General features: G+C 31.7%; 1 protein-coding gene across 1 annotated transcript; it reads right to left on the bottom strand.

Annotated features, from left to right (window-relative positions):
- Positions 1-4,075: 4,075 nt before the first annotated feature.
- On the bottom strand, positions 4,076-12,852 carry LOC107618612 (putative disease resistance protein At4g11170). Its single transcript, XM_016320720.3, has 4 exons — positions 12,061-12,852; positions 8,083-9,187; positions 7,555-7,848; positions 4,076-5,513 (listed from the first exon to the last, which is right to left on the bottom strand). The coding sequence occupies exons 1-4, from the start codon at positions 12,669-12,671 to the stop codon at positions 4,239-4,241; spliced, it is 3,285 nt and encodes a 1,094-aa protein (XP_016176206.1). The 5' UTR covers positions 12,672-12,852; the 3' UTR covers positions 4,076-4,238.
- Positions 12,853-13,620: the final 768 nt, after the last annotated feature.

The following is a 13,620-nucleotide window of genomic DNA, read 5'->3' on the forward strand; positions in this document are numbered from 1 at the left end:
TTTAATTTTAACTCCAAATCTTAGAGACGAAAAAATACTTAACCTTTATTTATAACATATAAGTTATATATTATATACATACACGGGGAAACACAATGGCATTTTAAATTGTAGTGATGAAAGGGTGGCGCAATTCTTTATTCTTACATTTTCGTATAGCTTTCTGCAATGAGTAGTCAAAGTTTCTTCATACTAACTACTAAAATAGTATAATCTATGAAATAATAAAGATTCAAGTCTCTAAGGAAAATACCTGCTAAATATCATTCCCTTAGCAAAATGCCAAAATAGATAACGACGTTAGCAAAATGCCAACCTATACAACGACGTTTTTGGTATAAATATTAGGGACTAATTTATTGGTTCTAATTATTTTTGGGACTAATATTAATTTTTTTATCTGACTTTTAATTTAAACTGTTAGATTATTTTATTATTATATCTAACGGTATAAATTAAATATAAATTTATTTGTTTAATTTTATTAAATATTCTTTAATATTTAATATTTTTACAAATAATTTTTTTTTATTTTTTTTTTTGTAGATAGAGTCTCATCTTCTTATTCTTCAACATTGCAATGAAAACTAGCGCTAGCAGCAACTGTCCGCGTCTAAATCGAGATTATCCACGAACGCATGCAACTGCCAGGACCTAAATTGTCTTTAAAATTTGTGATCTTCTTCTCGTCTTTATGATCATTGACGTCATGTGGTGTTCTCAGAAGAGGAGATCTTTTTTATCGAAGCTACTACACATACATACATACATAGAGACACTAACTTCACACTTGGGACAAAAACTCAAAAAAGAAGAAACAAAGAGAAAAGAAAAGAAAAGAAAAGAAAATGTTCGCTGAACACCACAACAATTCCTGCAGATCGTGGTGGAAATTTTGCGACGGTTTTATATGAATAATTGCGGCGCATATCGCGGCGATTAAGAGTGGGGTTGCAATTAGTTTTATATTTAGCAGCGATTTTTCTAGAACCGCCGCGATATATAACTTGGGGTGAATTATTAATTTACATTTTGCAGTGTTTTTCTTTCAACCGGTGCAAAATGCGTTTAACACTACTTTTTAAAATTACATATGTTTAAATCATTGTTACTTAAACTCGTAACACTATTTCTAGATTTGTTTTATGTAAAAAAGTTCACAAGTTAAATAAGTTATATATGTTAACTCATGTGAACAAATTTACCAATAAGATTTTTCCGTTTACCATATTATCATTTAAATTTGCATTCAAACACAAATATAAAAGAAAAAAAATTCATAGTCTGAATTTATAAACTTAAAATAAAGTTCTAACGAGTATAAATTAAAGTTATTCTTTTTCGAAGTTATGCCTTACTAAACCAAAATCAAGAAATTCTAAAAGTAGATAAATATGTAAAACTGCGATCCAAACCATTAAATTAAGGGAATCAACGTAACTCTTATAATAAAAGGTCAAAATTTCTCTTCAACATCGTATTGACCTGGCAAAAAATACTCTGTCAAGAATCTATGGCCTTCACGTCTTACAGGATCTGATATGTCATCCCTATACCATGACTTCTTGTTCAGATTAAAGTACTTTTTCGTAACATGTATATTATCTTGTCTTTGTTGGTCTTCTAAAATTTCGTTATCTTCTTCCGCAACCTTATTGAGATCAAACTGCATGGATCTGTCAATTCCAACGGAGGAGATATCATCTAAATTGTCTTCTGAATTAGACTCTTTTCCATCTAAACTGTCAGAAACTATTTACCCAGAATATTCAGCTAATACTGAAAATATCAACATGCATACAACAAAATAAGTATACCTAGAAGAAACTGAGAACTCCCAAGTAATTAGATAGTGATTTAGAAAAAAAAATGGACGATAATATCCTACGACAATTTTAAAACTAAACGCAAATAAACAACAATTATCATCTCCTTTGTTGGTAGTTTGGACAAATTTCTTAAATAGAAGCTCTGTAATTTGCAATTCTATATACTTCATTTCCTTTTTGTGATGCAATATCCAACTCAACAGCATGCTTAGTTTCGATATAAGGCTTGAAAGTGACACTTGGAGGCACTGCCAACGAGTTTTGTATATAGACGACGCTCCTTACATATCTCATTTACAGTGTAAACGAGATAAGCGACGTTTCATAATATGTGTGTACACATAATATGTGCAACTGCAAATGTGTCTTATCTCGTTTATACTGTAAAAGAAATACTCCAGTCTCAAATCATTTACAGTATAAATGAGATGTGTAAGGAGACACAAATTCGCAAACACTCTACAAATTACTTATTTCGATAAATAAAATAATTAAATTATTTATTTAAAAAATCTTTAGATTTTTACAGTTTAAAATATTATAGTTGGAATTTTATATTAGATAAGAGTAAACTACCATTTTTACCCATGAAGGTTGAAAACGTTGACAGAGCTACCTATAAAAAAAAGAAATTACCATTTGTACCCATAAAACATGGGTTTCATACAATAAAATTATTCAAACACTAAAAAATCACATAAAAATCCCAAATTACCCTCATTATCATCGTTTTCAACTTTTCATTGAACTCAGAATAGAATGCTACCACCTAATGCCCCTGTAACAAATCAATTGTCAAACTCAAACATATTATGTGGAGAATTAAACGAATTGAGCAATCCACACCTGAGTCAAATTCTGAGAGGGAGGGACTTGTTCTGTTTTAGGTCTGTCAGGGTTTGGCGGAGTTAGGGTTCAGTGGAGGAGGTGTAAGATTGGTGAGTGGCTCGAGGGTGGTCGTCTGGACCGAGAGAAAGAACGACTGGGACGGTGAGGGTGGCTCGGGTTCATCGCAGATGGTCGAGACGATGGTGGTTCGCGGCTGGAAGTGTGGACGGCAATGATGCCAGGACTGTGATGGTGGTTTAGACTGTGATGGTGGTTTAGAGGTCTCTGGTTCTTGAAGAGGAAAAAAGAAGGGGAAGAGGAGAAGGAGAAGTGAATTAGGATTCGGTGGTACACAGCTTGTCGCGGTTTTGGTTTGCAAAGAGAATCACGGTGGCCCGTCGGCAGCACTGGTTCGATGATGAGGATAAAGTAGCCACGGTAAGTGAGGGTGGTTGGCGGTGAAGAGAGGAGAGGGGGGACACTATGACTCTACGGTTGCTAGCGGTGGCGAAGCAGGGGCTGGTGCGAAGATTTTCTGGTCGGCGAGGGTGAGACGGGGAAGGAGAGAAGGAGGGGTGGCCACGGCGGAAGGAGGACGGCAGCGGTGGTCGCTGACGCTGGAAGCTGCAGAAACAAAAACAGAGGCCGCAACATTTGTCACGGAGGAGGAGAGATGGCTCGCGGCTGAAAATATTGCTGCTACAATTGTTTGAAAATTAATTGATTATTGGTGAGAGAGAGAAAAGATGGGGTTAGTGGTGGTGGTGGTGGTAAGTTAATGAGCAGATGAGGATGATGGAGTGGTTAGTGGGGAGAGAAAAGATGATGCGAATGATGATAAGGGTAATTTGAAATTTTTACGTGATTTTTTAGTATTTGAATTATTTTGTTATATAGAACCCATGTTTTATGAGTACAAATGGTAATTTTTTTTCTATAGGTAAATCTGTCAACATTTTCAACCTTTATGAGTACAAATGGTACTTTACTCATTAGATAAAATATCTAAGTCGCTCTTTAATGGATTTAAAAATGAAATATTATTAAAATGTTTTATTTTTTTTACTATTAAACTTAATTACAAACTTTTAAATATAAAATCTAAATAATAAATTTAATAAAACTAATTAAACTTTTTCTTTCGATCAAAAAAGTATAAACAAACAACTAACAAGATGAAATACTAGTTATTATTATTATTGTTATTATTGATTCTTTTAAATTATCATTTTTATCCAAAAAATACAACTTTCCCGCCCAAAATTTGGTACATGGGATTTCGAATCTCATATAATGTTTTTTCATGATAGACACATTTTTTGTGTTCGAAAATGAATCATTTCAATTGTTTTTAATAATTGAAGAAGTAAAATATAATATTTTATTATTAATTTTATAAATAAAATAAAAAAAAAAACATAAAAGATAAAATTTTAAAAAGTTAAAAATTATATTTTATTTTTTCAATTATTAAAAAAAATTGAGAGGATATTCTTCTACTACTCTCCTAATGGTAGGGCTTAGATTAAGTCCGTACAATAACCTAACATGACACCATATATATAACAAATACCCTGAATATCATCCCCAATTGTGAGCTCCAAACCACGACCTAATTCCATTCCATGGTGAAACCGGGTTGACAGTAGCAGCAGTAGTATAATAACCCAACTGTTCCATTCTTTTAATAAAACTAATGAAACTTGGATATTCTAATGGGTTTACTGGGTGCACTCCAAACCCTTTCAACTCCACTGCCACATACTCTGATGTCATGGATAGTGACACAACTGAGACCTTGATGTTAAACATTCTTCGATTTTGACCTCTGTTATTTAGGAAGCTACTACAACGTTGGTCGTATATTAGAATCACATGATCGCATGAAATCTCCTTCCTTGGTCTGTCCACGTACAACCTGACTTCGTTGACATCGTCTTCCTCTTGATCGTCACCACTGATTGTAAACATCAGCCTAAAACCCTCTGATGGTACTGCAGGAACAATGAAGCATAAAATGAAGCCTAATTTGGGTGCATATGGAGCTGAAGAGAGATTAACAGTAAGGTGATCCATATTTGTTTGATAGTCAAGCCATTTTGGAACTTCGCTCCCGGGATAAACATAAGAGGCTTCAGGGTCTTCATTAGAATTGTCTACATTGTCATGTTCTATTGCAGACAAATATTGGTTTGAAAATCTCACCATGTTGATATGAGCATTCAATGTGACAGCATGGAGAGATTTATTTTCCAACTTCAAGCAGTTCCAGAATACAGCCTTTTTCTTGTTTTCCTTCAGCTGTTCACTCGCATTTGGGAAAAACACAGCCTTCAATGATGTGCAGTTATCTGCATCTAATGTTTCTATGGAGAGGGGAAGCTCCTTTAGAGTTTGAAGATTCTTGCAATCACTTATGTCAAGATATTTCAGACTTGTGAGAAGCTTCATGCTATCAGGCATCTTCTTTACTTCGGAGTTTGCTAGATGAAGCTTTTCGAGTTTGCTTTGGCATCCGAAGGATGAGGGCAATTCTCGGATGGATGTGTGTCGCAAATCCAGTTCTGTCATGTTTTCTGATATCACTGAAAATTTGTTCAATCTTTTGCAGTGATAGAGGCTCAGAAAACGAAGGGATTTCAAGTGAGCATTAGTTTCAAGTCTGGCAAGTTGAGAGCACCAGCTTAGATCCAATGTCTCAAGCTTGTTGAGGGAGAAGACAGATGGATGGACACGAGTCAAGCGGAGACAATATTTGAGATCCAATATCTCGAGATTGGTGGCTTTTGATAAGTCTGGAAACTCCTTCAACTGTGAGGAATATGGAGCCTTAAGGACCTTCAAATTCACAAGATTCTGTACCAATAACAACAGATGATTGTGTCAGCTAGTGAAATTGCATAGGTGCTCTTAGGCAGCCTTTGGTTTATGTCTTACTTGAGACACGGACATAGAAACATAAAATTAAAGACATGGTCACAAATTATTAATGTATATGTATTGTGTTTAGTAAAATATTGAATAAGAGTATAAGACACAATAAAATTAGAAAAAGCTCATATTTTGTAAAAATTAATAACGGATAAAAATATAAAAAATTGATAAAGGATAAAAGCATAAAAAATTGATAAGGAATAAAAGTATAAAAATTAATTGTGTAAAAATTAATAAAAAATAAAAGTGTAAAAAATTATGTCCAATTGATTGTGTCTCTATATCTCAACATTTTGGAGGAACACTAAATACTTGTTCATCCAAAATTTGTGTACTAACATGTCCATTCAAAATTTGTGTCAAAACAAACAAACAATAAACATGTTACCTTTCTATCGTTATACTTATAATCTCTCTTTCTCATCTCATTTTTCTTCTTCCCACCACCACTTTTAAGTTTTAACACCACCACAACTTCACTCTTCCCCACTACCACCAGCCATTCTAATCTAAAAGTTCCCTATACATTTTCTAAATTTTAGTTTTCAATGATTCTATTCTCTCATTCCTTCTCAATTGCTATTATTTCCTCATACTCCCAGTCATGTTCATAAATACCTGAACACTCAGATTCCACTATTATATGGTAAGTTATATTTCTATTTCCCATACATAATCAAATGAGGAGAGAATTCAATTCACTTTTCACACAACCATTACAATTCCTCCAATTGCTATTCATACTATTTATACTAAAAAAATCTAACTAATAATTAAATAATAAATATTAGTAGCATTTTATACTTAACACAAAAATCAAAAGATTAATTGTATTATTAACGTTCATATTTAAATTCTATAATTTTATGATTTTGGATGTGTTTTAAAAATATTTTGTATATAATATCATACTATTAGATGTGATATAATTAAAAAAAAATTTATGAATATACTATCTACATCTTCTTACTTAAACTTTTGATTTTTTGTGCTTCTTCAGTCAAACTAATTAAGTATAAATTATTTTATTGGTAACAACTCTATTATTAAAACCAAATAAGATCAACTGTGTTACAATTAAATAAAAATAGATTATTATGTTTATTTTTAAATGACAATTATGTTTATTTGTGCTTTATCTGATGCTCCACTTGAAGAAGATGACTATACAGCCATTTAGATTTGTCTTCCACATCATATTTTTTATGTTTGTTATCAGTGTGCTGGGATTGGAAAAGGAAATATTTTGTGAACACAAATATAGTAGAATGGAACCACAAGAAATAGCCTTAATACTTGCAAGCCCTAAGATTTTAAAGATTTAAAGTGTGCCAATTACTCCTTTCGTTTCGAAACTAAATACGAGTACAATTATATAAACAAAGGGGCAAATAATAATAATAATAATGAAAGAAGAAGAAGGTGCTTTCTGACTTCATCGATGAAGACGTTCTGGTTGAGCTCCAAGACAAGAGAGTGGTGTTATCACATTTAAGAATGCAATGTAAAAGAAAGAAGAAAAAACCGTATTTTTTATATGAACTAACGTAAAAAAAAAAAGAATGAAACAATAACTAAAGAGTGGGTAGGAAGTTAGAGAAATTTAAGTTTTTAAAATTTAAATTAAGTTTAATTATAAATATGTATCTAAAAAATAGGGATATGTTTTTCTAAAAAAATAATTAAATAATATTAAAGGCTGACCAAAGGCCGATTTTGTATTGTACAAGTAGCATTTTCCTAACGATATTGTGCTAATTTATCTACGGCCATTATACATGCTACAGTAGCATCCTCTTCATAAATTGAACACGAAAAATATGAAAATGATTTTTGCACATTATTTATCAGCAACAGAATTATCAATAAAGCAAAAGAGCAAAAGTGGTATGTGAACATCATTCTCCAAATAGTTCTAATAACTAACATAATTACATAAACATACATGGACAGAGTTAGTTACCTGGATCCCATACCAAAGCTTTTCCACTTGACTATAAGGTAGTTCCAATATAACTAGCTTCTCAGCAGAAAATTTCTTTGGTAATGATTTGAGAGGGTAATAAGTCCAACGAAGATATCTGAGTCGACTTGGCAACTGTTGAAGCCCCTCGGGAAAGTGTAAGAGGTGTTGTTCCCCATAAAAGTCAAGAAATCGCAGCTTACTCATCTTAGAAAATACTTGAGGACTTAACTGCATGTCCCTAACTGTTGCTTTGGAATAGCTGAAGTTTATGCTTCTAATGGCCTCACTCCCCTGTTTTAAAGTATAGTTAACAACAAGAAGAATAAGTATGCATTCTTGTTTTAACACTTTTGAAAGTTGAAATTCACTAAATATATACACTTTGGTCTTTAAAAGATTTTTCATTTTAACACATAACAAAAGAATGAAATGCAACATTTACCTCAGAGAAGTCAAATATTCTTCTTGCAAACCCAACAAAAAAATGAAGTAAAATGTTCTATACATCATAAGTTTGACATTTACCTGATTATTTTTCAGTACTTGATAAATGTCCTCAGGATTCCAAATTCGACTATAGTTACCAGGGTCTTCAATAGATTCTTGGCGAACAATCTCCCAAGCCATTTCTTGTACAATATCATGCATTGTCACTACATCCTCTTTAGAAATGGTTATGAAAGATATATCTTCAAGTCTTTTCAATGCTGCAGGAACTGGAAAATTCCCATGCTTTAACAAACTCTCTAAGTACTTCACTTTCAACTTCATTCCATCAAAAAAGCATGCAATGTCCAAAAGCATTGATTTCTCTTGGCGATCCAACTCATCATAACTCAGCCTCATCATATCAAAAACCTTCTTATTCGGAATCTTCCCAAGTTTCTCTAATTCACTTTCCCATATCCACTTTTCTTTTCCATGAAGTAAATGACCCAAAGTCTTAAGAACCAGTGGAATCCCTTTGGCATGATCCACCACCCTCTCTGCTAACACACGATACTCCTTTTCAACAACTTCATTTTGTTGAAACGCAATCAAATTGAAAAGCTGAAGTGCTTCATCAGATTCCAATGGTTCAACCTTGTATGTATCATTAGCATGAGCATATTTCGCAAGCACTTGCCTATCTCTGGTAGTTACAATAATTCTACTACCTGATCCAAAACTTTGCGGGGTTCCAACTAGAATTTCAAACTGCTCTGATTGATTAACATCATCAAGAACAATAAGAACCTTCATGCGGCCAATTCTCCTCTCAACATAAGTAGGCAATCCATATTGTGTGTCAATTTCAAGATTTTCGCCTAAGAGTTTAGAAAAGAGTTCATTCTTCAAGTAAATAATTCCATGTCTCAATGATACTTCCCTTACGTTTCGTAGAAAAACAACGCTTTCGTATTCATCACGAAGTAGGTTATAAACTACTTCTGCAACGGTTGTCTTTCCGAAACCACCCATGCCCCAAATTCCAATCACACGGACGCTCTCTGGCTCTTGGCGAAGCAATGATTCAACACGAGAAATTGATTTAGCAATTCCGAAGAGTCCTTTTGAGGAAAACTGGCGCATATTTTTCAACCTAGCGTTCACTGATTGGATGATTTCTTCAATAAGCTCAGCATCATTCCTATGCAACAAACGTCAGATAAAAAAGTGCAAACTTCAACAAACATTATCATAGCTAATTGACGAAGCAATCAGAGGCGGCCACAGCAGATACACCGATGGAGTTGAAAGCCACGGAAGCTCCATGGCGGAGGTGACCGGCGTTAAATGTTTTGAAATGATTTTAGAATAGAAGGTGCCGGAACCTTCTTCGAGTTTTGCCAATGGGCTTTATATCAAAAGCAGAGCTAGATCGGAGCAGGAGTGTTGACCCAATCTGTACAGTCAGTAAAGGACAAATAGATCTGTCTAACAATAATGCGGTTTATAAAATAGCGAGCGATTGATCCTTAAATAGATTTGTATTAAATTAATTCTTGACTTGTTAAATTAAAAATATTTTAAAAAGTCAAAATAAAAAACAAATTTTAAATATTATTTTAATTTTTAATTTAATTTAATTTTTAATATTTAAAATAAATTTTAATTTTATTTTATCATTAATTTTTTATAACAATTAGTTAATTTCTTTTTCAATTTTACTCTTAAGCATATTATCCTACCTCAATTCTAGTCATAATCATAATCTAATCTTAAGGTAATTATTTATATAAATATTTTTTTATATAAAAATGATAATTAAAATATTGATATATATTATATATTATTAAGTTTAATCAATGATATCAATTCATTTAAGAATTTTTAGTTATCATAAAGGAATAGGTGTGATGATAATAATAGAGATAAAATTAAAAAAAATATAATTTTTCACTAACAACTAATTATTAAAAGAAATAATGATAATGATAAAATTAAAATTTATTTTAATCATTGAGGAATAAATTAATCAAATTAAACTTTGAAAATAAATAAAATTTTAAAAATGATACAAAACTCTACGTCTAAATTATGTATTCATTTATTGAAATGATTTTTCTTTTAAAGTATTCTAAATTAAAATTTTTAGTCAATATTTTTTTTCTTTTAAATTTCTCTTTCTTTCTCCTTAATCTTGACCTATAAAATGATGATTTAATATCTAATATTTTCCTTTATTCAAATACAAAAGTGCAAAACATGGAAATACAGGTTGAACTTTCCTAAAGAATATTCTAACAAGTTGAGTTTTTTTTTAATGAAAATTAAATTAGTCGAAGTAGATTGATTAAATTTAAAATGTAAAAAGATTATATAGTTTGAAATAAATTAAGTTAGATGTCATTTAGTAATGTTACGTGTCATGAATATTTCTTTTTTTTTTTTTTTAGAATATTTCTCTAAAAAAATTTTCAAAACATTGTTAGAATTGCGATATTAACTTGTGAAAATTAACTTCACTTCTTTTACTATTTTGGCTAAAGAAACTTAAAACAAAGAGAAAATATTCAAAATCACCTTTTGATAATTACCCAATTTAGTAACTAGTCTTGGGAGCAAAGAAGAATAAACGACATTGTTAACATTGAACAATGTACTCTTCCTCCAAAATAGTTTATTACTAAGTCGAAAACATATGATTATAAAAAAGTTTTACCCCACTTCTCTGATTAAGTTTTTCTAAGATCTTGTAAGACTATTTTTTTCACTCATTTTCTTCTAATTATTCTCATTGTTTTTTATTTTGTATCAACTTAGAACACTTAATAGTAAGTTCTACCTTAATTTTTCCTCTTTAAAAATTCTTATTCATCCTCAGACGTTAATAAAAATTTCAACACTTATTCTTTACTATTATCTCACACTTTTAGTATTTGTATTATTTATTTATCATTAATAAAAATATTTTGCTCACAAATTTACTAACTCTTAATTTTTCCTTTTAATCTCTCTTTACATAATTTTTTTCCACAAAACCACACGCAAATTAATTTCTCTTTTTTGTAATGTATGCATTTACTTGTGACTTACAAAAAAATCAACCAAACAAACAAACACGACAACAACAAATTTGTACTTGGAACCTAATTAGGATTAAATATGTCATTCCCATATTTGCAATTCGTAGTTTAAGGTTTAGGATTAGTTAAAAAGGGACAAAGGAATCAAAGCATAAGTGGAAATTGTGAAGTCATCCTTCCTAACTTTCTTTCTCTGAGTGGTTTAGCCAGCTTTGCTACTATCACATCATTCTTGATTCTCGTTATACTACTATTCATAAATATGGTTGGTGAGAAAAGTAACATTACATATGTGTATGTATCATCTTAGAAGCATAAATGCACAACACGGAATACACATATGAGGAGAATGTTACTTTTCTTACCAACCATATTTACGAGAAAAGTAATATATAGGGGAGACTAAATTGTAGCAATTGAAACTTTAAAGGCTAAATAAGTGCAACTTACCAATCTTAGAAACTAAAATGAGGCTTAATTCTAGTTAGAGATTTATTTATATTTCACTAACTATTATATATGAGCAAGAATAGTCGGATGGAACTTACAGAACAAGCAAGCCTGGGGAAGTTATCACTGGTGGACTTTTTGTCAAGCAGTGGGAGTAGCAATATAATTAACATTCCTCTATTAATTTATTTCTCTTTTTGTAATGTATGCAGTATATGCAGTGGAATAACTTTATTTGTGGTTTAAAAAATAAAAAAAACCAAATCCAAAACAATCAAACAAACAAACACGACAACAACAACAAAAAATTTGTACTTGTGATCTAACTAGGACTGAGTATGCCATTTTTATTTTCCCAATCAGTAGTTTAAGGGTTAGGCTTAGTTAAAAAAGGGAAAAAGGCATCAAAGCATAAATGGAAATTGTGAAATCATCCTAAGGTTTTTTCTCTAAGTGGTATAACCTGTTTTTTTGCTACTATTGCATCATTCTTGATTCGGTTACTAAATATTGTTGGTAAAAAAGAAAAAGTAAGATTAGATACCCGAATTTTGCTGAATGAAAGCCTGAAATATTAGCAGCTTCCTGAAAAGCAGATCTCCATGTTTGTGCCTTTTCCTTGCCAAACCTTTTCTCTTGTTGAGCAAAGGCAGTAGAAAAAACGCCCTTTTGATGTCTCACATGAGACGGTTCCACTCTGTAGAAAACCGGTAAAACAATTTGTCCTTTTTCTCTTCTACACTCCATAATCTTGACCAGCTCATCCAAACACCAAGTCGAGAACGCATAGTTCTCTGAGAACACAACTAACGAGATCAACGACTTTTCAATTGCTTGGAGAAGCTCTTGCGAGATTTCGCCGCCTTGCTCGAGCTTGGTGTCAACGAAGGTGACGATTTGTTTCTGCCGTAATGCCTTGGTGAGATGGCTGAGCAAACCTTCCCGAATGTCTTTGCCACTGAAGCTGATGAACACATCAAACTTCGTGTCATGAGTTGGTGATGATCCCTCTGGATACGAAGGAGGAGTATTTTCTTCTACCGGTATCTCTGCATCAAATTTCTGAGCGATAATTGCAATACAGATTGCTATTACACAAACAATTAATCCAATATATCTCATTTTACAAGCTAATGTCCTTGGATTTTGAAACATTGCCACTAGGATATAGGAAGCTTGAAAAGGAAGAGAGAAAGGGGAAATAATGGAATCAAAAAAAGATTGAATATACCAGCACTTTCACGATTCAGTGAGTAATGGTTGAAGAAACAAGGTAAAGGGAAAAGTCTTGGGTCAATGGTCAACTCTTTTGAGTGTGTGTTTAAAATGAATTACTACTATTAATTATATACAAGTTCTTTCAACGAAATTTCTGTTAAATTTTACCCGATAAAAACTATCGTTTCAAATGTGAATACTAGTTGCATACTATAATGTTTCGAAACGAAAATATCTGGTAGCCAAAGAAAAATAGCCAAAAACAGCCATAACTTGCCTTATTTAGCATTTATTAATTGTTGCAATAATTAATTAATGTTAAATAAGACAAGTTCTGACTGTGTTTTTTTGTCTATCTAGCATTACTCTTATCGAAAATATTTGGTAAGCAAAGAAAATCAGTCAAAAACAGTCATAACTTGGCTTATTTAGCATTCATTAATTGTCTTCTGACTATTTTTTTTATCTCCCTAATATTACCCAATATTTATTTACTGTCAAAAAGTGATTAAGCAATTAATTTTTACCATTTGGCAGAATGGTAGAACAAGCTAGGGAAGATTTGTGAATAAAAACGATTTGATATCATTCAAGGACTATTTTACTTTTAGTAAGTGCCTATATCTAAGGCTAGCTGCACTAAATAATTATTAATTCCCAATAATGTTCTATATAATTAATCAATCTGTGTTTCGAATTATACTAATGATTAAGAAATTGAAAAAGTTGTTACTACCTACCATTGTTGACTGGTTATTTATTATGATTGACTTACGAAATACTTCATTCAATTCACAAAAATCTGTCACCACTTTTAACATTCGCAAAATTGAAAATCTATTGTAACTAAATAGCAATACCAACTTGAAGATGGATATTTATTATA

The sequence above is a fragment of the Arachis ipaensis genome, chromosome B9 (genome assembly GCF_059453495.1).
Source record: "Arachis ipaensis isolate K30076 ecotype BB chromosome B9, ASM5945349v1, whole genome shotgun sequence".
NCBI classification, from domain to species: domain Eukaryota; kingdom Viridiplantae; phylum Streptophyta; class Magnoliopsida; order Fabales; family Fabaceae; genus Arachis; species Arachis ipaensis.